Below are 25,445 nucleotides of genomic sequence, written 5' to 3' on the forward strand. Positions count from 1 at the left end.
AGTTGAAGGTATGCGTATAACTTATAGAAGGCCCTCCATATAGGTTCCTAGGTATCTGTGATTTTTTTCATTCAGTGATTCAATCAACCGTGGATGTATTTACTATTGAAAAAAATCCTCATATAAGTGGCCCCGAGCCGTTCAAACCCCTGTTGTTCAAGGATCAACTATACCTTGCAAGGTGGTAGACCCAGAGCAGAAATTCAATAGACATTCTTTCCTTTTTCCTCAACTTACTACTGTAATAACCATCTAACTCAGAGGTCAGCAAACTATGGCCTGTGGGCCACAAACAGCCCCGCCACCTGTTTTGTAAATAAAGTTTTATGGCAACAGAGCCAAGTTTGTTCCTTTTTGTGTGTGGCTGCTTTCAGCTATAATAGCAGAGTTTAGTAGTTGCAATAGAGACTATGACCCTGCAAAGCCTAAAACGTTTACCATCTGGTTCTTTAGAGAAAAAAATTGCCAACTTCTGGTGTAACTGAATGCAATCCTCTAATCACCAGCTGATGAATCTTCCTAAGCCACATCTCTCTCCCAGACCACATGTCTGTGAATGACCACTCTTGGTTCACTCATGGCTTCTCTTGTGTGTTTACAAAGGTCTCCCGAAAGCTGCAATGATCAATCATCTTCGCGTTTGGTATGGAGCCAACCTTGCTGCTGCCAGCGGGATAACAGAGAATGATGTAGTCTATACCACACTACCCTTGTACCACAGTGCTGCGCTTTTGGTTGGCTTACATGGATGTATCCTGACTGGTAAGCTTTTTCTCTCAACAAGGTGTTGGAGCCCAGTACACATTCAATGTGCTCATAAGGAAAAGTAATACAAAATTTGCTACTTTCCTGTGTGCCCGGAACGGTGTTTAATTCCCTGTTGATAACTAGCTTGTTTGGCTCACAATAGCAAGCATCCAAAAGAATTTATAGGGAATTCCCTGGTGGTCCACTGGTTAGGACTCCATGCTTTCAATGCCAAGGGCCCGGGTTCAATCCCTGGTCAGGGAACTAAGATCTCACGTGGCCAAATAAATAAATAAATAAAAAGAATTTATATTTTCTCATGCCTGCTTGTCTAGTAATATAATGCTATAATTGTTCAGCATATCAAAGAGGAAACTTCTTTAAAATATTTTAGGTCTTTATCCAGGTTAAGGTACTTGATCCTTTGATTGCATAAATAATTCTCCTATGTCATTTCTGTCTTCAGAAATCTGCATGTTGATCTCCATTAGCATCTGATTTCAACTTCTCATTCAGTTGTCCCATTCTACTTTATTCTTCCCTCCTCCCACAGGTCCTCAGCTCTGGTCAGAATACTTAGCTTTCCATCTCTTCTCTCTCCTTCTGAAACTTTACCATTTAAATTAGAATTGTCATCCTTTCTCCTGCCAGTAGGATTTCTGCCCTTTGTGTATATGAAGTCTCAGTCCAATATCCACCTCTTCCAGGAAACCACCTCTAACTTTCTAACTAAGCTAAAAACGTTAATTTTTTCTCCCATGTGACATTTTATTTTAAATAATTATTTATTATATATAGTAACATATATGCATATGCATATACAAATACACATATGATTCTCCAAGCCTCTGTTCCTTTCCCTCATCAACTTATTGAACAGCTATAAAACACTTAGCCCAGCATCAGTACCAGTCTCCAAATCAGCAAGGAATACCTGCTGGGTCTGATCATGTTGTTGGGCCCTTCAAGAACAGGGTGACTCTGAAGCTCTCGTAGGGACAAATCAATCACTGACACATTTGCTTAAGCACAATTGATATATGCTAAAAAAGAAAATATAGTATTTTTTAAAATTTCTCCTAAAATATTGGACTTTTGCATATTTAGGAGTAGAAATAAACTAATAACATGAAAAATATTTGTGACTTTTTTTTATTTCACTTTACTACATTTCATACCTATTGTTAGATTGGATATGATAGATATATTGTTTTTACCCATTGTATTAGTTTCCTATTGCTACTGTAACAAATTACCACAAACCTAGTGGTTTAAAACAACACAAGTTTATTCTCTTACTGTTTTGAAAGTCAGAAGTCCTAAAATCAAGATGTCAACAAGGCTGCATTTCTTCTGGAAGCTCTAGGGAAGAATCCATTTTCTTGCCTTTCCCAGTGTCTGGAGGCTGCCTGCATTCTTTGGCTTGTAGCCCCTTCTTTCATTTTCAAGCATTTCACTCCAGTCTTTTGTTTCTGTCAACCTTTCTCCTTCTTCCCTTGATCTTCTTGACTTCCCCTTATAAGCACCCCTGTGATTACATTGGGCTCTCCCAGACAATCCAAAATAATCTTCCCATTTCAAGATCCTTAATTCAATCACATCTACATAGTCCCTTTTGTCATGTAAGGTAGCATAGTCACAGGTTCTAGGGATTAGGATGTGGATGTCTTTGGGAACCATTATTCAGTATACATCACCCATCAAAGAAGAATATCGCCTGCTTGCTCAAGACCCTAGCTCTCCATCGCTTATAAAACTGTCAGGCTCCTCCACCTGGCATTTACAAACTCTCCAGGATTGCACCCCTAGCTGCTTCTCCAGGTTCATCTCCCTTGACCCACCCAGCCTTCACCACTCTAGTCACAGGTCAGCAGAGTCTTGGCCATCCCCCAACCTTCTGGACTGTCCTGTCTTTATGTTCAGGCTTTTTCCTCTGCCAGGAATGCTCTCATCTTTCTCGATATTCACTTCTCAAGACCTAATTCAAATCCTATGCCTTTCTCAGCCCTTACCCCCAAGCAGAATTAATCTACACACAGACACACACACACACACACACACACGCACGCGCGTGCACCCTTAGGGCCTCACTGAACCTCGTTTATTGCACACTGACTCTTATTAGAAAAATTTGTGTCTTCTCCCCCACTAGATTGGAAGCTCCTATAGGACAAAACTGTGTCTTATTCATTTTTTTTGCATTGAATATAATTGGTACCTAATACTTGTTTGTGAATATAATTCATATATAAATTTTTTAAATTTATAAATTTCGAAAGTGACAAATATAATTAGGGACTTTTTTGGTAGCATTTCTTTATTAATACTTTCTATGACTTCTCTGTAGGTGCTACCGTTGTTTTGCGGGCCAAATTTTCAGCCAGCCAGTTTTGGGATGACTGCAGAAAATATAACGTCACTATCATTCAGTATATCGGTGAACTGCTTCGGTATTTATGCAACTCTCCCCAGGTAACACTCCCCATGTTTCATTATCTTTTCGAAACGCATACGATGGGAATTCAAGTCACTTTGGGTCATGCTAGGTTTCAGCTGCTTCTTGTATATCGGTTTTCAGTTTACACTACAGTTACTTCTCATGATAAAGAGCCTGGCACCACACCTACCACAGGGGATTTACCAGATGGTAGCTGCTGTAATAACATTATTATTCCCTACCTTTGTACCTGTTTTCACATCTGATCCTCTACCTAGCATATCCTCTGCTTCTTTCTCTACCTGTTTAAACGCTACTCACGGTCCAAGCCCAGTTCAAATGATACCTCATATATTAAACTTACTTGTTGGGTCACCCCAACAGAAGTCATTGCTCCCTTCCCCTACCTCATTTGTTTTCTCCTCCTTTGTGGCCCTTGTCAGATTGCAGGTGTTTGTCTTCATGCCTCCCATCCTCCCTAGGCTGTAAAATCTTTGATGGCAGGGACCACATCTTATCTCCTTGCCCTCTCTTATACCACAGGCATGCAGGAAACTTTTACTTAATGTTGATTAATGAACAAACCCCCATATGGCTTTGAAACCATCTGACAAAATCTGTTACCAAGCTTAGAACAGATGCCCCAAAGGTAAGTAACTCCAAGGGCTTTGGATCTGTCCTATTTGCAGATATCCAGATATCTTGAAGGGGTTGTTTGAAAGAGTTCCTTCTGCCCAATCCCTCAGCTCTCATCAGAGAGGGCAGCCTGCCTGGGGACCAGACCAAGGTTTCTCAACAGTGGCACTGCTAATATCTGTGGCCAATTTATTTTTTGCTGTATGGACTTATCCCATGTACTATAGGATGTATAGTAGCATCTTTGGCCTTTACCCAGGACATGCCAGTGGTACCCTCCCCATACCCCCAGGTCGCGATAATCAAAATGTCTTCAGACATTGCCAGATGTCCCCTGGCAGGCAAAATCAACCCCAGATGAGAATCACTAGACTATATAATGCAGTAAACTCACAAGATTCTACTTTCTTTAATCCTTTCACTCATCATAAGAAAACAAACTCAAAGGATCACTAAGTTGATCAATTGCTGTTTATAAGCAACTGTTATGTTCAATTTATATACACTGGGAATTTTTTGGTTTCCCAGTGCACATAAAAGTTATGTTTATACTATACCGTAGTTTGTTAAGTGTGCAATAGCATTTTATCTTTAAAATGCAGTGTACATACCTTAATTTTAAAATACTTTATTCCTAAAAATGTTAACGATCATCTGACAATGCCAGTTTGCCAAAAACCTTCAATTTGTAAAAAAAAAAAAAAAAAAAAAAAATGCAGTATCTGCAAAGCACAATAAAGCGAGGTATGCCTGTAACAGAAGCAGTGTGACATAAAGGATTATAAGATGCTCTTGCCTTAGTTCTTTCTCTCCTCACTTCATTCAGTCTCTGCCCACATGTCACCTCATAAAAGAGACCCCTCCTACAAATTCTCAAACATACCACCCTACCCCTTACCATGCATCTCGTGGGTTCTGCTTTTCGTGGCACTGTCACTTCTGACATAGTGCATGTTTATATGACTGTTATATTTCTCCTCCAGTTAAATGAAAGCTCCATGCACCAGGAGCTTTGTTGATTGACAGATCCCCAGCACCGAGATCTGTATCTGGCACATCCTATGCATCAACAAATTTTGCTGAATGATCCTCTAAATTCTTGCCCCTGAAAGATGTATAACTGACTTGAGGGAATTAATGTGTTCCCCCCAAATGTTTGGGCTTAACACATATTATTCTGATTCGGGGGTACATTCAACAGATTTATGAGGGTCATAATTAGCTGTAAGCCGGGTGAGGACCTTTCCCATAGCACTGGGTGAATCTTGAGGACATTATGTTAAGTGAAATAGCCAATCACAAAAAGACGAACAGTGTATGATTCCACTTATACGAGGTACTTAGAGTATTCAAAATCATAGAGACAGAAAGTAGAATAGTGGCTGCTTGGAGCTGCAGGGAAAGGGGGAATAGGGAGGTTAATGGGCATGGAGTTTCAATTTTACAAGATGAAAGGAGTTATGGATATGGATGATTGTGATGGTTGCATAACATTATGAATGTATTTAATACCACTGAACTGTACAGATAAAATAGTTGAGAGTAAATTTTACGTGGTATGTATTTTACCACAAATTTTAAAAAAATCACAAAAGGAGACCCAGGTTCTATGAATTTAAAGGGAGCTTAAAGAAAGATTTTATCAAAAGGACTTCTCAGAAGTGGATACAGACAACCCTGCAGTCTGCAGAATGGAAACCACAATCACAGAAAGTTAGACAAAATGAAAAGGCAGAGGATTATGTCCCAGATGAATGAACAAGATAAAACCCCAGAAAAACAACTAAGTGGAGATAGGCAACCTGCCAGAAAAAGAATTCAGAATAATGATAGTGAAGATGATCCAGGACCTCGGAATAAGAACGGAGGCAAAGATTGAGAAGATGCAAGAAATGATTAACAAAGACCTAGAAGAATTAAAGAACAAACAAACAGAGATGAACAACACAATAACTGAAATGAAAACTACACTAGAAGGAATCAATAGCAGAATAACTGAGGCAGAAGAACGGATAAGTGACCTGGAAGACAGAATGGTGGAAATCACTGCTGTGGAACAGACTAAAGAAAAAAAAAAAGAAAAGAAATGAAGACAGTCTAAGAGACCTCAGGGACATTAAATGCACCAACATTTGCATTATAGGGGTCCCAGAAGGAGAAGAGATAGAGAAAGGACCTGAGAAAATATTTGAAGAGATAACTGCTGAAAACTTCCCTAACGTGGGATAAGAAACAGTCACCCAAGTCCAGGAGGCACAGAGAGTCCCAGGCAGGATAAACCCAAGGAGGAACATGCCGAGACACATAGTAATCAAATTGACAAAAATTAAAGACAAAGAAAAAATATTAAAAGCAACAAGGAAATAATGACAACATACAAGGGAACTCCCATAAGGTTAACAGCTGATTTCTCAGCAGAAACACTGCAGACCAGAAGGGAGTGGCATGATATATTTAAAGTGATGAAAAGGAAGAACCTACAACCAAGAACAGTCTACCCAGCCAGGCTGTCATTCACACTTGATGGAGAAATCAAAAGCTTTACAAACAAACCAAAGCTAAAGAATTCAGCACCACCAGACGAGCTTTGCAACAAATGCTAACGGAACTCCTCTAGGCGGGAAAGAGACCAGCAACTTAAAACAACCTTGTACATATATAGACTGCTATATCAAAACCTCATGGGAACAGCAAACCCAAAAACTACAATAGATACAAACACAACACTAAAGAATGTCATCAAACCATAAGAGAAGAGAACTAAAGAGGAAGGGAAGAAAAAAGACCTACAAAAACAAACCCAAAACAATTAAGAAAACGGCAATAGGAACATACATATCAATAATTACCTTAAATGTAAATGGATTAAATGCTCCAACCAAAAGACACAGACTGGCTGAACTGATACAAAAACAAGACCTGTATATTTGCTGTCTACAAAAGACCCACTTCAGACCTAGAGACATATACAGACTGAAAGTGAAGGGATGGAAGAAGGTATTCCATGCAAATGGAAATCACAAGAAAGAGGGAGTAGCAGTACTCATATCAGACAAAATAGACTTTAAAATAAAGACTGTTATAAGAGACAAAGAAGGTCACTACATAATGATCAAGAGATCAATCCAAGAAGAAGTTATAACAAGTCTAAATATATATGGACCCAACATAGGAGCACCTCAATATATAAGGCAAATACTAACAGCCATAAAGGGAGAAATTGACAGTAACACAGTAGTAGTGGGGAACTTTAACACCCCACTTTCATCAATGGACAGATCACCCAGACAGAAAATCAATAACAAAACACAGGCCTTAAATGACACATTGGACCAGATGGACTTAACTGAAATTTATAGAGTATTCCATCCCAAAGCAGCAGAATACACATTCTTCTCAAGTGCACACGGATCGTTCTCCAGGACTGACCATGTGCTGGGCCACCAAGTGAGCCTTGGTAAATTTAAGAAAATTGAAATCATATCAAGCATCTTTTCCAGCCACAATGCTATAGATTAGAAATAAACTACAAGAAAAAAAAACTGTAAAAAAACACAAACACTTAATTGTGTTTGGAGGCTAAACAATATGCTACTAAACAATCAATGGATCACTGAAGAAATCAATGAAGAAATCAAAAAATACCTAGAGACAAATGAAAATGAAAGCACACGATTCAAAACCTACAGGATGCAGCAAAAGCAATTCTAAGAGGGACGTTTATAGCAATACAATCTTACCTCAGGAAACAAGAAACATCTCAAATAAACAACCTAACTTTACACCTAAAGAAACTAGAGAAAGAAGAACAAACGAAACTTAAAGTTAGTAGAAGGAAAGAAATCATAAAGATCAGAGCAGAAATAACAGAAATAGAGATAAAGAAAGAAAACGATAGCAAAGATCAATGAAACTAAAAGCTGGTTCTTTGAAAAGATAAACAAAATTGATAAACCTTTAGCCAGACTCATCAAGAAAAAAAGGGAGAGGATTCAAATCAATAAAATTGGAAATGAAAAAGAAGTTACAACTGACACCACAGAAATACAAAGGATCATAAGAGATTACTACAAGCAACTGTATGCCAATAAAATAGACAACCTGGAAGAAATGGACAAATTCTTAGAAAGGTACAATCTCCCAAGACTGACCCAGGAAGAAATAGAAAATATGAAACAGACCAATCACAAGTACTGAAATTGAAACTGATTTAAAAACTCCCAACAAACAAAAGTCCAGGACCTGATGGCTTCACAGCCAAATTCTATCAAACATTTAGAGAAGAGCTAACACTTATCCTTCTGAAACTGTTCCAAAAAATTGCAGAGGAAGGAAAACTCCCAAACTCATTCTATGAGGCCACCATCACCCTGATATGAAAACCAGACAAAGATATCACAAAAAAAGAAAATCACAGGCCAAAGTCACTGATGAACATAGACACAAAAATCCTCAACAAAATACTAGCAATCAAATCCAACAATACATTAAAAGGATCATACACCATGATCAAGTGGAATTTATCCCAGGGATGCAAGGATTTTTCATTATCCACAAATGAATCAGTGTGATACATCACATCAACAAATTGAAGAATAAAAACCATATGATCATCTGAATAGATGCAGAAAAATCTTTTGACAAAATTGAGCACCCATTTATGATAAAGACTCTCCAGAAAGTGGGCATACAGGAAACCTACCTCAACATAATAAAAGCCATATACAACAAACCTACAGCTAACATCATACTCAACGGTGAAAAACTGAAAGCATTGCCTCTAAGATCAGGTACAAAACAAGGATGTCCACTCTCACCACTTTTATTCAACATAATGTTGGAAGTCCTAGCTCCAGCAATCAGAGAAGAAAAAGAAATAAAAGGAATCCAAATTGGAAAAGAAGTTAAACTGTCACTGTTTGCAGATGACATGATTCTATACATAGAAAATCCTAAAGATGCTACCAAAAAAACTACTAGAGTTCATCAATGAATTTGGTAAAGTTGCTGGTTACAAAATTAATGCACAGAAATCTGTTGCATTTCTATACACTAACAACAAAAGATCAGAAAGAGAAATTCAAGAAACAATCCTATTTACCATCACATCAAAAAGAATAAAATACCTAGGAATAAACCTACCTAAGGAGACAAAAGACCTGTACTCTGAAAACTATAGTAAGACACTGATGAAAGAAATTGAAGACGACACAAACAGATGGAAGGATATACCATGTTCTTGGATTTGAAGAATCGATATTGTCAAAATGACTTTACTATCCAAGGCAATCTACAGATTCTATGCAATCCCTATCAAATTACCAATGGCATTTTTCACAAAACTGGAACAAAAAATCTTAAATTTTGGTGTTTGGAAGGGGAAATAAGGTAGACCAGAACCCTGAAACAGCTGAATAGACTCAGCTCACCTCCCTTGTGTTGTCTACCTTCCCTCCAAAATTAAGTAACCTCTGTGGTCCTTTCCCAGCCTAAAATGTCTGTCTCTGCACCACCTCCATTCAGATAGAAAACAGAATGGAGGGGGGCTTCCCTGGTGGTCCAGTGGTTAAGACTTCGTCTTCCAATGCAGGGGATGCGGGTTCGATCCCTGGTTGGGGAACTAAGATCCCACATGCCTCGTGGCCAAAAAAACCAAAACATAAAACAGAAGCAATGTTGTAACAAATTCAGTAAAGACTTTAAAAATGGTCCACATCAAAAAAATCTTAAAAAAAAAAAAAAAAGAAAGAAAACAGAATGGAGGGGTGTGTAGCAGCACAGAGTAGAGAGTGGCCAGTTTGTCCAGGACAGGGGTAGACCAGGGGAAAGAGGGACAGAGAGCAGAATCAGGGTAGGTTTGCCAGAGAGGTGAGTTGTGAAGGGTGCAGAAAAGTTTTCCAGCCATGCAGGGAAAGAAGGGCTAATGATTAGCTGGAACAGCATGGCAGAGCAGTGGAATAAAGCACCTGCCATATTGGGAAGTGCAAGCAGCATGGCAGGAGGCGAGACTGATTGGCTGGGCCAGGTAACAAGAGTTTTACTGTTCTGAGACTCAAGTGTGAATGTGATAAAGCACCACGAAAGGGCCTGAGAGTGATGTGGGAGGTGGTTTTTAAAGACAATCCCTTTGGGTGCAGTGGGAAGATACACTAGACACAGAAAGGTCTCTTCTGTAAAACGAAGAGGTTGAGTTTCACCCTTTCACTCCTGTCAATGGGTGCTTTCTTTTCTCCTCAGGGAGTCAAGCAGAAGTATAGCATATTAGTTGTTGAGGACATGGACTCAGGAATTTTTCTAAGGTGGTGAATAGCTTCTGCCCTTTCACCTCTTGGAAGTCTTCCCCAAAATGAGGAGGACAAGAAAAAGACACACAAGCTCTATCATCCTAGAAACTAAGAGACATTGCAACCAGGAACTACATAGTACAGAGAGCTGAAAGATGAAGGTCATTGCCATAGCAGGGCTGAGAGGGGTGAAACTTGAGAGGCAATTACCAACAAGAAGGAAGCTGATTGACTTTCTAAAGCCTGAGAAATTGGAGGCACCAAATACAACTGAAGTTTGGATGAGGTACCAGGCTTGAAAACAGGAGAATTTTTGAAAGTCTGTGTATGAAACAGCTATACCTGCCGCTCCCATATCCCACTTCTGTAGGAGGCAGGAGGCTTATTCTCTGCAGAAGAGCTAGAGAAGCTTTGAACTCAAGGATCTCAAGAGCAGAGGAGGGCAGAGGTGAGGCACTGAGAGCAGAGATTGAGTAACTGTCTACTTACTGACCAGGGAGACCCCAGCTCCCTTCCCCTGCCCAGCTTCCAGAACTCCAGTAGTCAGTTTATGCTTGCAGGCAAGAGAGCAGAGGAGGGTTATGCTTAGGAAGAACTAAACTTTCTCAGAAAAGAAACTGGACATTGGCTCACTGCCCCATCACCAGACAGTGCAGCCAACCTGGCAACAGCCCTTCCCCACCACACAAAGAGACTCAAACATCTTTTTGTTGCCTTACTTCTAAATATGAACAGATACCAAAGGAAAGCCTCTAACAGGAAAGATCATTTTCTAAAAAGAAGAAAAAGCAGCATCAATTCAAAGAGCAGAAGACTTCCAGAAATCAATAATTAATATTCTCAGAAATATTAGAGAAGATTTTATATCCATTAAACAAAAATAGTATGCTACCAAAAAGAAAAAAACAGAGTAAGACCTCCTGAAAAATAAAAATACAATTTAAAAATTACTTAATCCATAGAAAGTTTGGAAGATAAAGTTGAGAAATCTTAAAGAAAATTGGAGGAAAGACAAAGTGATGGACATGAGGAGAGACAAAATAAAAAAATTAGAGGATCAATCCAAAAGATCCAATATCTGATTAATAGGAAATAGGGAAAAGGATAGTGAAAATGGAGAGGAGGAAATTATTAAAGAAATAATACAAGAAAACTTCCCAAAACTGAAGGACAGATTGAAAGGGCTAATTGAGTACCTAATAAAATGAGTGGAATTTTTTTTTTAATTCTTAAAATATACTATGATGATATTTAAGACTATCAAAAAAAGAGAGAGAGGGACTCCCCTGGTGGCACAGTGGTTAAGAATCCACCTGCCAGTGCAGGGGACATGGGTTCGATCCCAGGTCCCGGAAGATCCCACATGCCGTGGAGCAACCAAGCCCGTGCACCACAACTACTGAGCCTGCGCTCTAGAGCCCGTGAGCCACAACTACTGAAGCCTGCGTGCCTAGAGCCCGTGCTCTACAACAGGAGAAGCCACCACACTGAGAAGCCCATGCACCACAACAAAGAGTAGCCCCCACTTGCCACAACTAGAGAAAGCCCGCATGCAGCAACGAAGACCCAACGCAGCCAAAAATAAAATTATTTAATTGATTATTTTAAAATGATTGCCTATTTAAAAAAAAGAGAAAGAGAGAAGATTCTATAAGAATAACAGTTGACTTGCCAACAGCAACACTCAAGCTGGAAGCTACAGGGAGCAGTGCCTTCAAAATTCTAAGTAAACATTATTACCTATCTATAATTTCATATCCAACCAAATTATCAATCAAGTATAAAATAAGAATATTTTCAGACATTCAAAGTCTCAAAAAAATCTTACCTCCTATATACCCTCCTTTAGGAAGTTTCTAGAGAAAGTATTCCACCCAAACAGGAGAGTAAAAAAAGAAAAAGGAAGACACAAGATCCAGGAAAGAGAGGCAAAGGGCGTCCCCAGGCCTGGAAAACAACTCGTTCAGATTGGAGCAAAAGGATAAAAGGAAGAAAAATGGAAAAAAGGAAATTATATCATCTGATAGAAGGAGGAACATTGTATTTAGATGCTTTTGGAGGGTAAGGAAAGAACTACAAACAGAAACTAAGAAAATGAAGCAAAGGGGCAGGGAGGAAATTAATCCCAGGAAAAACAAACATTTGTTCAAGAATTTGATCATAGTATATTATACTTAGCTCATCAGCAGTGGATTAGGGGCAAAGTAATGTGAGCACTGAATATTGATTTAACCAAAAATTGTGATATTGAAAAATTGGGAGAGAGCTTAATCCCCATCCAGCACAATAGGAAATCAGTAAGTAATGTCTAAAGTGATTAATCATAAGATAGTGGTATAAGCATTTAATTTAGAAATATGCAGGTGAGAAGAAACAGCTACAGGGGTTAAAAGTGTCTGCCTCTGGGTGGTAGGCTGAAGGCAAAGGATGAGGACAGATAAGTGGAATAACATTTCTTCATGTAAATCCTTTCAGTACTATTTGGTTCTTAAACTCTGTGTGTGTGTCGCTTTTTTTTTAACTAAGGAAAAGAGTGCTCTCCGAAGTCATGTAGATTTGAATTTGAATCTGGGGACAACTGTGTTTCTACCTGTGTGATCTTGGGCAAATTATTTTAAACTTCTCAAAGCTCCGTTTCCTCAATTGTAATATGAGGCAAATACTTGATTACCTCTCACATTTCAGTAGGGCTCCTTAGAACCTTAAGATAATGCAGGGCAATTGCCTGGCACATAGCAAAGCCCTCAATAAAAGTCTGCTGCTTCCTCTGATTACCTGGTGCCCTGCACCCTCTCTGGACACCCTGACCTCTCACCCTTCATCAGTAATTCAATCCATGGTGGATTAAAATCCCCCAGGTGTGTTTGCATGTTGCACCTCACCTCTAATGTGGAATAGAATGTTCGATCTTTGTTAAAGAAAAATGAGAAGATGACCCTTGACCTTTGGGGAGTGGCTTTGGTGGTGAGGAAATACTGTTTCTTCTTTTGGAGAAACACCAGTACTCTCAGGCCCTGGTGAGCAAAAGTTTAGATGAGAACCAGACATCTCTGAAGCCTCCAGGGGCCTCTCGGTTTGTGTCCACAAACATTTCCAGCCTACAGCCTTAATCCCTTCTGCTGGTGTAATAAGATCCCTCAGTTTATGATGAAAACTAAGCTGATGGCACTGTGACCGTGAGCCCAGCTACCTGGCACCCGTGGGTGACAGCTGCACCTCTGAGGCTGGCCCGCTTCCCACATCTCCAGAGCACTGCCGCCTCCTGCACCCTAAACCCTGCCCTGGTGCTGATGTCCCGGCCATTAACTGTTGAACAAGGAAGTTGAGGGTTTCCTGGTGGAGGTTATTTCTTCTTTTACCGCAGGAATTGCACTATATGCAAAGCACAGGCCCAGGCACGGTGGATGATATATAGAGAGATCTGGCCTCAAAGGAGCTTCCATTCTAATGGGAGAGATAGATGTTCACCACCCATTAGACAAGGCAATGAACTAAGAGGGTGATTGTGGGCTGCATATAGAAGAAGTAAGGTCTCTGGTCTACACACTGGAATGCTACTTTGGAGCTTCTCACGCGGGCCTGGGACCAAGTCAACCCCAGGTCAGGTGGTTATTTTCAAGCAAAAGTAAGTATTCCACAAATATTTGTGATGGTTTATTCTCAGAGTGGCAGTGAGAGACAGCAGTGTGGGGGGCAAGGGTAGCCTCTGGAAAGCTGAAAATCCTTGCTGAGGAGAGTAGTGCCTTACAGACAGGATGACCCTATAAACCACTATCCAACCAGGGACATTTGAGAATGAAAAGAGTGTCGTTAATAAGCACATCAGAACAACAGGTGTAAACCAGGATCGGCCCTGGCAAACCAGATATATAGTCTCCTGACTTATAAGTACTTGATAATTATAAAAGGGAATTGATTCAGTGACTTAGGGACCAATAGAGCTGATGAAGAGAATAGGTTCCCACTCAGTCAGAGCAAATAAGTTCGTGCAGGTTCAGAAGGCTTCTCAGGTAAGTCTCCTCAACACCCTGGTTAAGAAACACTGGGACAACACGCCTAGTCTCTCTCTCTCTACACATTTCCTCCTCAATAAACGGCACAAGGGGCCCAGTTTTAACTAGTGAAAGGTATCGTCCGCCTCTCTGGTTAGGACACCTGAAAGAACCTCACCACCTGAGTTTTGACCAAGGAGCTACTTAAAAATTAAATGCATGCATGCTGTGCCACGGGCTCCTTGGCTCCTTTCACATGGAAACCAATTCAAGGTTTGTTTCGTTTGGTTTCTAACTGCCGTATCAAAGGTCCTCCCCTTGTCAGAGAACTGCCAGCCTCTCTCTGCAAACGTTTTTTTTTTTTCAAAAAGGATCTCTTATTCCAAACTCACTTCACAGTGATTTCACAGAGGAGGAAATAAGGTACAAAATACTCCCTAGAACATTTGCTCTTTTAAGCAAGTTGCTGTTCAGTCAAAGAAATTCACATTTGATAGGAGAGGAGAATCCTAGTTACCTAGCACTTCTACCCCACTCCGCCCTGTTTTCGGTTAGAGTAGAGGTCATCAAGTTACAGATTTTGCAAGTTAAAATTATACTTATTTACCTGTCCCTCCCTCCAGGCTGTGATCTCCTGACATCACATCAAGTGACTTATTAATATAAAATATCATTAAAATTACCCAAGGTTTGGACATATTTGTAGGGCCTCATTAATGGAAAGCAGACCAGTCCTCACCCCCCTCTCTTGCTCACACAAGCTCTGCTTTCAGTTCTTATACCCAAAACAGCCTTTCCTTTGTGATTTTTTTTTAACATCTTTATTGGAGTATAATTGCTTTACAATGGTGTGTTAGTTTCTGCTTTATAACAAAGTGAATCAGTTATACATATTCATATGTTCCCATATCTCTTCCCTCTTGCATCTCCCTCCCTCCCACCCTCCCTATCCCACCCCTCTAGGTGGTCACAAAGCACCGAGCTGATCTCCCTGTCATGAAGAACCTTGTGATTTTTATTTATAGCAAAGCATATTCCTCCCAGGCCACCTCAGGCAACTGGGAGCCAGCTTCCTCTCTCTCTTCCCCTTCCCATCCCATCAGAACAGTTTCATTGTGTTGGTTCAGCTCTACCTGCTCTTGTGACCACTGGGTCTATCTGTTAGACAAATGCATGATCAAGAGTCATCTCCCCAGTCCCTCCAGGCCCTCCCATGAATTGTCTTGAATGACTGTAGAAAATGATTCTCTCTCTTTGCCTGGACTGTGTTCCCATTTTCTTCATCATTGTCAAGTGAAGATTATTGCTTCAGATTGTGTCAGTCTCTGACAGACCTCTCCCACGGGGCCTTTCCTTTCTGGCAATTCACTGAGATCCACCAGCCTCATCAAGAAAACAATCAACACATGACTTAAGCTTCAGATTGGATATGGATTAAATGTTGGCATCACTGAGTTCCATCAAGTGACAAGTCAAAATGGGAAAATCCAAGCCTTTCAACTATTAAATCAGAGTTCCAACTGTCGGCCCATACTGTGTGTGTTGGCGGGGGGAGGTGTAATATGTGTGGATGACAGAAAAGGCATGCACTGAGGTCAGCTCATAACCAACATAAATATGTAGAAACATAAAGGCCATTATTAATATGTAAGTACAGGCTCCAAAGATGTTTCAGCTTGGTCTCTTCTTCGTCCTGCTACAGAAACCAAACGATCGTGACCATAAAGTGAGAATGGCATTGGGAAATGGCTTGCGAGGAGATGTGTGGAGAGAATTCATCAAGAGATTTGGGGACATTCACATTTATGAGTTCTATGCTTCCACTGAAGGCAATATCGGATTTATGAATTACACGAGAAAAGTCGGTGCTGTTGGAAGAGTAAACTACCTACAGAGAGTAAGTACATTGAAAAATGAGGGCAGCCAGCTTTCAGTACATGGAGATCTCTTAACAGCTATGTCATGATGATGTTATCATCAGAATTCCATGCAGTCTCAGAGCCATGGCCCATTCATATCACCAAGAGAGGTTTTGCTCAGGCTCTGTGACAATGACCTAAAAATGACAGGGTCCTCTAATTTTAAAATATTAATTGCTATTAAAAACAACCCATTATGCCTTTGCCATCTGCAACTTGTGTGAAGTCTTCTAATGCCATTTATACTTGTATATGTTAAAACACCTGAAGGTTACCAGTTCTGTATGTTTACTATACACCATGAAATGTGGTATTTCCCTTTCATCACGCTGCACGTTACCACCACCAGGGGAATTTTTTATACATATAGGTGCAGAGCCCCCACCCCCTGAGCTTTGGATTCAATTGTTCTGGGGGGGTGCCCAGGCATCGGTATTTTTTTAAAGCTGTTCAGCCAGGGTTAAGAACCACTCCTTCAAGAGAACCAGTGTGCATCCGAGTTGTAGGATTCTTGTAAACATTTGTTTTCACCTAGTAACTACACCAGAAAGATATTTCTTATGTGTAAGCCAGCTCTCACAGCATTCTCTTTTCCCTCGAAGTCATTTTATTGCCTCATCTCCAGACAATCTCTTTGCCTTTAATTGTGCTCGAGCATTCAGTCTTCCAGATGACCACCTATTCTGCAAAATTCCAGAAATATTCAGCGAATGCTGAACTTTCCCTTGCTTGAGCAGTCATTATTGTGGTTATGCCTTGGGCAGCTCATCCTGCCTGGGCATGAAACAGCCACACCAGAGCTCCCAGGCAACCTGTGCCCCCAGGGACTGACCAGCAAAGTACAGAGGACAATAGTCCATGTGCATAAGAGATCTGGCCCAAGAGATCAAATTCCACTACCATCACAGACTAGCCCAAGGTCATGCCCTTTGTGTTTCTTAGGCCTCAACTTCAGAATCTATAAAAGAGACAGAAAGAGAAAATATAGAGCCTAGTGCCTGGCCCAAACTCAATGTAATAAAGGAAGAGAGCTGCTGAAAGGATTACATTATATAGGATATAGCCCAATGCCTGTCATATAATAGCCTTGAAGAGTTATTAGTTGTAAAGATTATTATTGTTCCATTCCTTGTATTCTGGCCTGATCTCCAGGCATTCCCAAGTCCAAGGAACCTCTCTAACAATAACAGCCAAACCTACACTACACATGTCCCTCCACTGTGCTCCACACCTGTGCCATCCAATACAGTAGCCACTAGCTCCATGTGGCTATTTAAATTATGTAAATTTTTAATCAGTTCTTCATTCACCCTGGCCACATTTCAAGTGCTCAGTAGCCACATGTGTTTAGTGACGACCACGTTGAGCAGTACAGTTATAGGACATTTCCATCATCACAGAAAATTCTACTGGGCAGCACTACTACAGACTGAGAATCAATTTCCTACTCCCCACTGGAATCGCTGCTGTGAGGGTTAATCTTCTCTAGTTAGCATCAGGCCAACCTGAACCAGCCCAAACCTTGGATACCCAGGCTAAATGCAGTTCAAAACAAGAGAGGGGGCTTCCCTGGTGGCGCAGTGGTTGAGAATCTGCCTGCCAATGCAGCGGACACGGGTTCGAGCCCTGCTCTGGGAAGATCCCACATGCCGTGGAGCAACTGGGCCCGTGAGCCACAATTACTGAGCCTGCGCGTCTGGAGCCTGTGCTCCGCAAGAAGAGAGGCCGCGACAGTGAGAGGCCCGCGCACCGCGATGAAGAGTGGCCCCCCTCTCACCGCAACTAGAGAAAGCCCTCGCACAGAAATGAAGACCCAACACAGCCATAAATAAATTAATTAATTAAATTAAAAAAACAAAAAACAAGAGAGAGCAGAAAGCTGAGCTGAGGCCTGGTGCAAGCTATCTATGTTGTCACTACTAACCCTCAGAAAACGTGAGTTGCAGGGAAACTTTCATTTCAAACTAAACCTGAGGACCCGAGAAATTGATGCTGTATATTACTAGTTCTTTGCTTCTCATCCATTGATTACCATGTTTTATTGTCAGTTTTTCTACTTTAAACAAAACCATATTTTTTTTTAACTAGAAAAAAAGGAAGACTATGACCATGCATTTGATAAGGAAAAAAGCATTACTTACCACCCCAAATTTTTTTTACATTCTTGCAAATAAACAAGATCTACATTTGTTGACTATGAATGCTATTTGGTTTTTAATGGTTAACTGCTACTACCAAAGCATATGATTGGTTAAGTTATCATACAGATTTGAATACAAATTTGAAATGGACATAGTAATCATGGTTAATAATTAAATCTAAATACTGTCACATTTGTATTTTGCTGCCAATATAGAAAATAATATACTTATTGCTCTTACTGAATTACATAAATTTAAATTCTTATGCCCTTGAATTATAGTAACATGAAATATGGTGGAATTTTAATAATTTTATAGCCATGGGCATGAAACAAATTACACCATTAAATCATTGAATATTAAATGTATTGGAGAACATGTCCCTGGAATGCGAAACATCTAACAGTAATGTATTAAGGTTAAACAAGATTTTTTTTATACCATTTTAATTGGAGTATAATTGCTTTACAATGGTGTGTTAGTTTCTGCTTTATAACAAAATGAATCAGTTATACATAAACATATATCCCCATATCTCTTCCCTCCTGGGTCTCACTCCCTCCCACCCTCCCTATCCCACCCTTCTAGCTGGTCACAAAGCACCGAGCTGATCTCCCTGTGCTATGTGACTGCTTCCCACTAGCTATCTATTTTACATTTGGTAGTGTATATATGTCCATATATACACTACCACTCTCTCACTTTGTCCCAGCTTACCCTTCCCCCTCCCCGTGTCATCAAGTCCATTCTCTAGTAGGGCTGCGTCTTTATTCCTGTATTGCCCCTAGGTCTCTCATGACCATTTTTTTTTTCTTTTTTAGATTCCATATATATGTGTTAGCATACAGTATTTGTTTTTCTCTTTCTGACTTACTTCACTCTGTATGACAGACTCTAGGTCCATCCACCTCACTACAAATAACTCAATTTCGTTTCTTTTTATGGCTGAGTAATATTCCATTGTATATATGTGCCACATCTTCTTTATCCATTCACCTGTTGATGGACACTTAGGTTGCTTCCACATCCTGGCTATTGTAAACAGAGCTGCAATGAACATTGTGGTACATGACTCTTTTTGAATTATGGTTTTCTCAGAATATATGCCCAGTAGTGGGATTGCTGGGTCGTATGACAGTTCTATTTTTAGTTTTTTAAGGAACCTCCTTACTGTTCTCCATAGTGGCTGTATCAATTTACATTCCCACCAACAGTGCAAGAGGGTTCCCTTTTCTCCACACCCTCTCCAGCATTTATTGTTTGTAGATTTTTTGATGATGGCCATTCTGACTGGTGTGAGGTGATACCTCATTGCACTCTTGATTTGCATTTCTCTAATGATTAATGATGTTGAGCATCCTTTCATGTGTTTCTTGGCTATGTGTATATCTTCTTTAGAGAAATGTCTATTTAGGTCTTCTGCCCATTTTTGGAGTGGGTTGTTTGTTTTTTTGATATTGAGCTGCATGAGCTGCTTGTAAATTTCTGAGATAAATCTTTTGTCAGTTGCTTCAGTTGCAAATATTTTCTCCCATCTGAGGGTTTGCTTTTCATCTTGTTTATATTTCCTTTGCTGTGCAAAAGCTTTTAAGTTTCATTAGGTCCCATTGTTTATTTTTGTTTTTATTTCCATTTCTCTAGGAGGTGAGTCAAAAAGGATCTTGCTGTGATTGGTGTCATAGACTGTTCTGCCTATGTTTTCCTCTAAGAGTTTTATAGTGTCTGGCCTTACATTTAGGTCTTTAATGCATTTTCAGTTTATTTTCATGTATGGTATAAGGGAGTGTTCTAATTTCATTATTTTACATGTAGCTGTCCAGTTTTCCCAGCACCACTTATTGAAGAGGCTGTCTTTTCTCCATTGTATACTCTTGCCTCCTTTATCAAAAATAAGGTGACCATATGTGCGTGGGTTTATCTCTGGGCCTTCTATCCTGTTCCATTGATCTATATTTCTGTTTTTGTGCCAGTACCATATTGTCTTGATTACTGTAGCTCTGTAGTATAATCTGAAGTCCAGGAGCCTGATTTGTCCAGCTCCGTTTTTCTTTCTCAAGATTGCTTTGGCTATTCAGGGTCTTTTTTGTTTCCATACAAATTGTGAAATTTTTTGTTCTACTTCTGTGAAAAATACCATTCGTAATTTGATAGGGATTGCACTGAATCTGTAGATTGCTTTGGGTAGTATAGTCATTTTCACAATGTTGATTCTTCCAATCCAAGAACATGGTATATCTCTCCATCTGTTTGTATCATCTTTAATTTCTTTCATCAGTGTCTTACAGTTTTCTGCATACAGGTCTTTTGTCTCCTTAGGTAGGTTTATCCCTAGGTATTTTATTCTTTTTGTTGCAATGGTAAATAGGAGTGTTTCCTTAATTTCTCTTTCAGATTTTTCATCATTAGTGTATAGGAATGCAAGAGATTTCTGTGCATTAATTTTGTATCCTGCAACTTTACCATATTCATTGATTAGCTCTAGTAGTTTTCTGGTTGCATCTTTAGGATTTTCTATGTATAGTATCACGTCATCTGCAAACAGTGACAGCTTTACTTCTTCTTTTCCGATTTGGATTCTTTTTATTTCTTTTTCTTCTCTGATTGCTGTGGCTAACACTTCCAAAACTATGTTGAATAATAGTGGTGAGAGTGGGCAACCTTGTCTTGTTCCTGATCTTAGTGGAAATGGTCTTAGTTTTTCACCATTGAGAACGATGTTGGCGGTGGGTTTGTCATATATGGTCTTTATTATGTTGAGGTAGGTTCCCTCTATGCCTACTCTCTGGCGAGTTTTTATCATAAATGGGGGTTGAATTTTGTCGAAAGCTTTTTCTGCATCTATTGAGATGATCATATGGTTTTTATCCTTCAATTTGTTAATATGGTGTATCACGTTGATTGATCTGCATATATTGAAGAATCCTTGCATTCCTGGGATAAACCCCACTTGATCATAGTGTATGACCCTTTTAATGTGCTGTTGGATTCTGTTTGCTAGTATTTTGTTGAGGATGTTTGCATCTATGTTCATCAGTGATATTGGCCTGTAGTTTTCTTTCTTTGTGACATCTTTGTCTGGTTTTGGTGTCAGGGTGAGGTGGCCTCGTAGAATGAGTTGGGGAGTGTTCCTCCCTCTGCTATACTTTGGAAGAGTTTGAGGAGGGTAGGTGTTAGCTTTTCTCTAAATGTTTGATAGAATTCGCCTGTGAAGCCATCTGGTCCTGGGCTTTTGTTTGTTGGAAGATTTTTAATCACAGTTTCAATTTCAGTGCTTGTGATTGGTCTGTTTACATTTTCTATTTCTTCCTGGTTCAGTCTCAGAAAGTTGTGCTTTTCTAAGAATGTGTCCATTTCTTCCAGGTTGTCCATTTTATTGGCATAGAGTTGCTTGTAGTAATCTCTCATGATCCTTTGTATTTCTGCAGTGTCAGTGGTTACTTCTCCTTTTTTCATTTCTAATTCTATTGATTTGGATCTTCTCCCTTTTTTTCTTGATGAGTCTGGCTAATGGTTTATCAATTTTGTTCATCTTCTCAAAGAACCAGCTTTCAGTTTTATTGATCTTTGCTATCATTGCCTTCATTTCTTTTTCATTTATTTCTGATCTGATCTTTATGATTTCTTTCCTTCTGCTAACTTTGGGGTTTTTTGCTCTTCTTTCTGCTTTAGGTGTAAGGTTAGGTTATTTGAGATGTTTCTTGTTTCTTGAGGTAGGATTGTATTGCGATAAACTTTCTTCTTAGAACTGCTTTTGCTGCATCCCATAGGTTTTGGGTCATCGTGTTTTCATTGTCATTCGTTTCTAGGTATTTTTTTATTTCCTCTTTGATTTCTTCAGTGATCTCTTGGTTATTAAGTAGTGTATTGTTTAGCCTCCATGTATTTGTATTTTTTACAGATTTTTTCCTATAATTGATATCTAGTCTCATAGCATTGTGGTTGGAAAAGATACTTCATACAATTTCAATTTTCTTAAATTTACCAAGGCTTGATTTGTGACCCAAGATATGATCTATCCTGGAGAATGTTCCATGAGCACTTGAGAAGAAAGTGTATTCTGTTGTTTTTGGATGGAAGGTCCTATAAATATCAATTAAATCCATCTTGTTTAATGCGTCATTTAAAGCTCATGTGTCCTTATTTATTTTCACTTTGGATGATCTGTCCATTGGTGAAAGTGGGCTGTTAAAGTCTCCTACTATGATTGTGTTACTGTCAATTTCTCCTTTTATGGCTGTTAGCATTTGCCTTATGTATTGAGGTGCTCCTGTGTTGGGTGCATAAATATTTACAATTGTTATATCTTCTTCTTGGATTGATCCCTTGACTATTATGTAGTGTCCTTCTTTGTCTCTTGTAATAGTCTTTATTTTAAAGTCTATTTTGTCTGATATGAGAATTGCTACTCCAGCTTTCTTTTGATTTCCATTTGCATGGAATATCTTTTTTCATCCCCTCCCTTTCAGCCTGTATGTGTCCCTAGGTCTGACGTTGGTCTCTTGTAGACAGCATATGTACGGGTCTTGGTTTGGATCCATTCAGCCAGTCTATGTGTTTTGGTTGGAGCATTTAATCCGTTTACATTTAAGGTAATTATCGATATGTATGTTCCTATTACCATTTTCTTAATTGTTTTGGGTTTGTTATTGTAGGTTTTTTTCTTCTCTTGTGTTTCCTGCCTAGAGAAGTTCCTTTGGCATTTTTTGTAAAGCTGGTTTGGTGGTGGTGAATTCTCTTAGCTTTTGCTTGTCTGTAAAGGTTTTAATTTCTCCATCGAAACTGAATGAGATCCTTCCTAGGGAGAGTAATCTTGGTTGTAGGCTTTTCCCTTTCATCACTTTAAATATGTCCTGCCACTCCCTTCTGGCTTGCAGAGTTTCTGCTGAAAGATCAGCTGTTAACCTTATGGGGATTCCCTTGTATGTTATTTGTTGTTTTTCCCTTGTTGCTTTTAATATTTTTTCTTTGTATTTAATTTTTGATACTTTGATTAATATATGTCTTGGCATGTTTCTCCTTGGATTTATCCTGTATGGGACTCTCTGTGCTTCCTGGACTTGATTAACTATTTCCTTTCCCATATTAGGGAAGTTTTCAACTATAATCTCTTCAAATATTTCTCAGTCCCTTTCTTTTTCTCTTCTTCTTCTGGGACCCCTATAATTCAAATGTTGGTGTGTTTAATGTTATCCCAGAGGTCTCTGAGATTGTCTTCAATTCTTTTCATTCTTTTTTCTTTATTCTGCTCTGCATTAATTATTTCCACTATTTTATCTTCCAGGTCACTTATCCGTTCTGCTGACTCAGTTATTCTGCTATTGATTCCTTCTAGAGAATTTTTAATTTCATTTATTGTGTTGTTCATCATTGTTTGCTCTTTAGTTCTTCTGGGTCCTTGTTAAACATTTCTTGTATTTTCTCCATTCTATTTCCAAGATTTTGGATCATCTTTACTATCATTACTGTGAATTCTTTTTCAGGTAGACTGCCTATTTCCTCTTCATTTGTTTGGTCTGGTGGGTTTTTTACCTTGCTCCTGCATCTGCTGCGTATTTCTCTGTCTTCTCATTTTGCTCAACTTACTGTGTTTGTGGTCTCCTTTTCGCAGGCTGCAGGTTTGTAGTTCCCATTGTTTCTGGTGTCTGCCCCAGTGGGTAAGGTTTGTTCAGTGTGTTGTGTAGCCTCCCTGGTGGAGGGGACTGGTGCCTGTGTTCTGGTGAATGAGGCTGGATCTTGTCTTTCTGGTGGGCAGGACCACATCTGGTGGTGTGTTTTGGGGTGTCTGTGACCTTATTATGATTTTAGGCAGCCTCTCTGCTAATGGGTGGGGTTGTGTTCCTGTCTTGCTCGTTGTTTGGCATGGGGTGTGCAGCATTGGAGCTTGCTGGTCATTCAGTGGAGCTGGGTCTTAGGGTTGAGATGGATATCTCTGGGAGACCTCTCATCAATTGATATTATGAGGGGCTGGAGGTTTCTAGTGCACCAATGTCCTGAACTCGACTCTCTCACCTCAGAGGCACAGGCCTGACACCCGGCCGGAACACCAAGACCCTATCAGCCACATGGCTCAGAAGAACAGGGAGAAATAAATAAATAAATAAATAAATAAATAAATAAATAAAATAAAATAAAGTTATTAAAATAAAAAATAATTACTAAAAATAAAAAAATTACAAAGTAATGAAAAAGAAAGAAGAGAGCAACCAAACCAAAAAAGAAATCCACCAATGATAACAAGCTCTAAAAACTAACTGTAGTAAAAAAAAAAACAACAACAACAACAACAAAAAAACGGACGGACAGAACCCTAGGACAAATGGTAAAAGCAAAGCTATACAGACAAAATCACAGAAAGAGGCATACACATACACACTCACAAAAAGAGAAAAAGGAATAAAATATATATATCATTGCTCCCAAAGTCCACCACCTCAATTTGGGATGATTCATTGTCTATTCAGGTTTTCCACAGATGCAGGTATATCAAGTTGACTGTGGAGATTTAATCTGCTGCTCCTGAGGCTGCTGGGGGAAATTTCCCTTTCTCTTCTTTGTTCGCACAGCTCCCGGGGTTCAGCTTTGGATTTGGCCCCGCCTCTGCATGTAGGTCGCCTGAGGGCGTCTATTTTTCGCTCAGACAGGACGGGGTTAAAGGAGCAGCTGATTCGGGGGCTCTGGCTCACTTAGGCCGGGGGTGGGGGCGGGGGGGGAGAGGGGTACGGATGCGGGGCGAGCCTGCGGTGGCAGAGGCTGGCATGACGTTGCACCAGCCTGAGGTGCGCCATGCGTTCTCCCGGGGAAGTTGTCCCTGGATCACGGGACCCTGGCAGTGGCGGGCTGCACAGGCTCCCAGGAGGGGAGGTGTGGATAGTGACCTGTGCTCGCACACAGGCTTCTTGGTGGCGGCAGCAGCAGCCTTAATGTTTCATGCTCGTCTCTGGGGTCTGCGCGGACAGCCGCGGCTCACGCACATCTCTGGGGCTCGTTTAAGCGGCGCTCTGAATCCCCTCTCCTCACGCACCAGGAGACAAAGAAGCAAGAAAAAGTCTCTTGCCTGTTCGGCAGCTCCAGACCTTTTCCCGGACTCCCTCCCGGCTAGCTGTGGCGCATTAGCCCCCTTCAGGCTGTGTTCACACCGCCAACCCCAGTCCTCTCCTTGGGATCCGACTGAAGCCCGAACCTCAGCTCCCAGCCCCCGCCCACCCCGGTGGGTGAGCAGACAAGCCTCCCGGGCTGGTGAGTGCTGGTTGGCACCGATCCTCTGTGCGGGAATCTCTCCACTTTGCCCT

General features: G+C 40.2%; 1 protein-coding gene across 1 annotated transcript in view; it reads left to right on the plus strand.

Moving 5' to 3' along the window:
* The window catches only part of SLC27A2 (solute carrier family 27 member 2), a 55,183-nt gene that overhangs the window by 20,115 nt on the left and 9,623 nt on the right, over positions 1–25,445 (plus strand). The window contains exons 3-5 of the mRNA XM_068551400.1: positions 604–762; positions 3,095–3,219; positions 15,799–15,993. Coding sequence (XP_068407501.1) covers positions 604–762; positions 3,095–3,219; positions 15,799–15,993 — 479 coding nt within the window. The remainder of the gene's footprint in view (positions 1–603; positions 763–3,094; positions 3,220–15,798; positions 15,994–25,445) is intronic.

Source organism: Eschrichtius robustus, chromosome 1 (assembly GCF_028021215.1).
Source record: "Eschrichtius robustus isolate mEscRob2 chromosome 1, mEscRob2.pri, whole genome shotgun sequence".
NCBI classification, from domain to species: Eukaryota; Metazoa; Chordata; class Mammalia; order Artiodactyla; family Eschrichtiidae; genus Eschrichtius; species Eschrichtius robustus.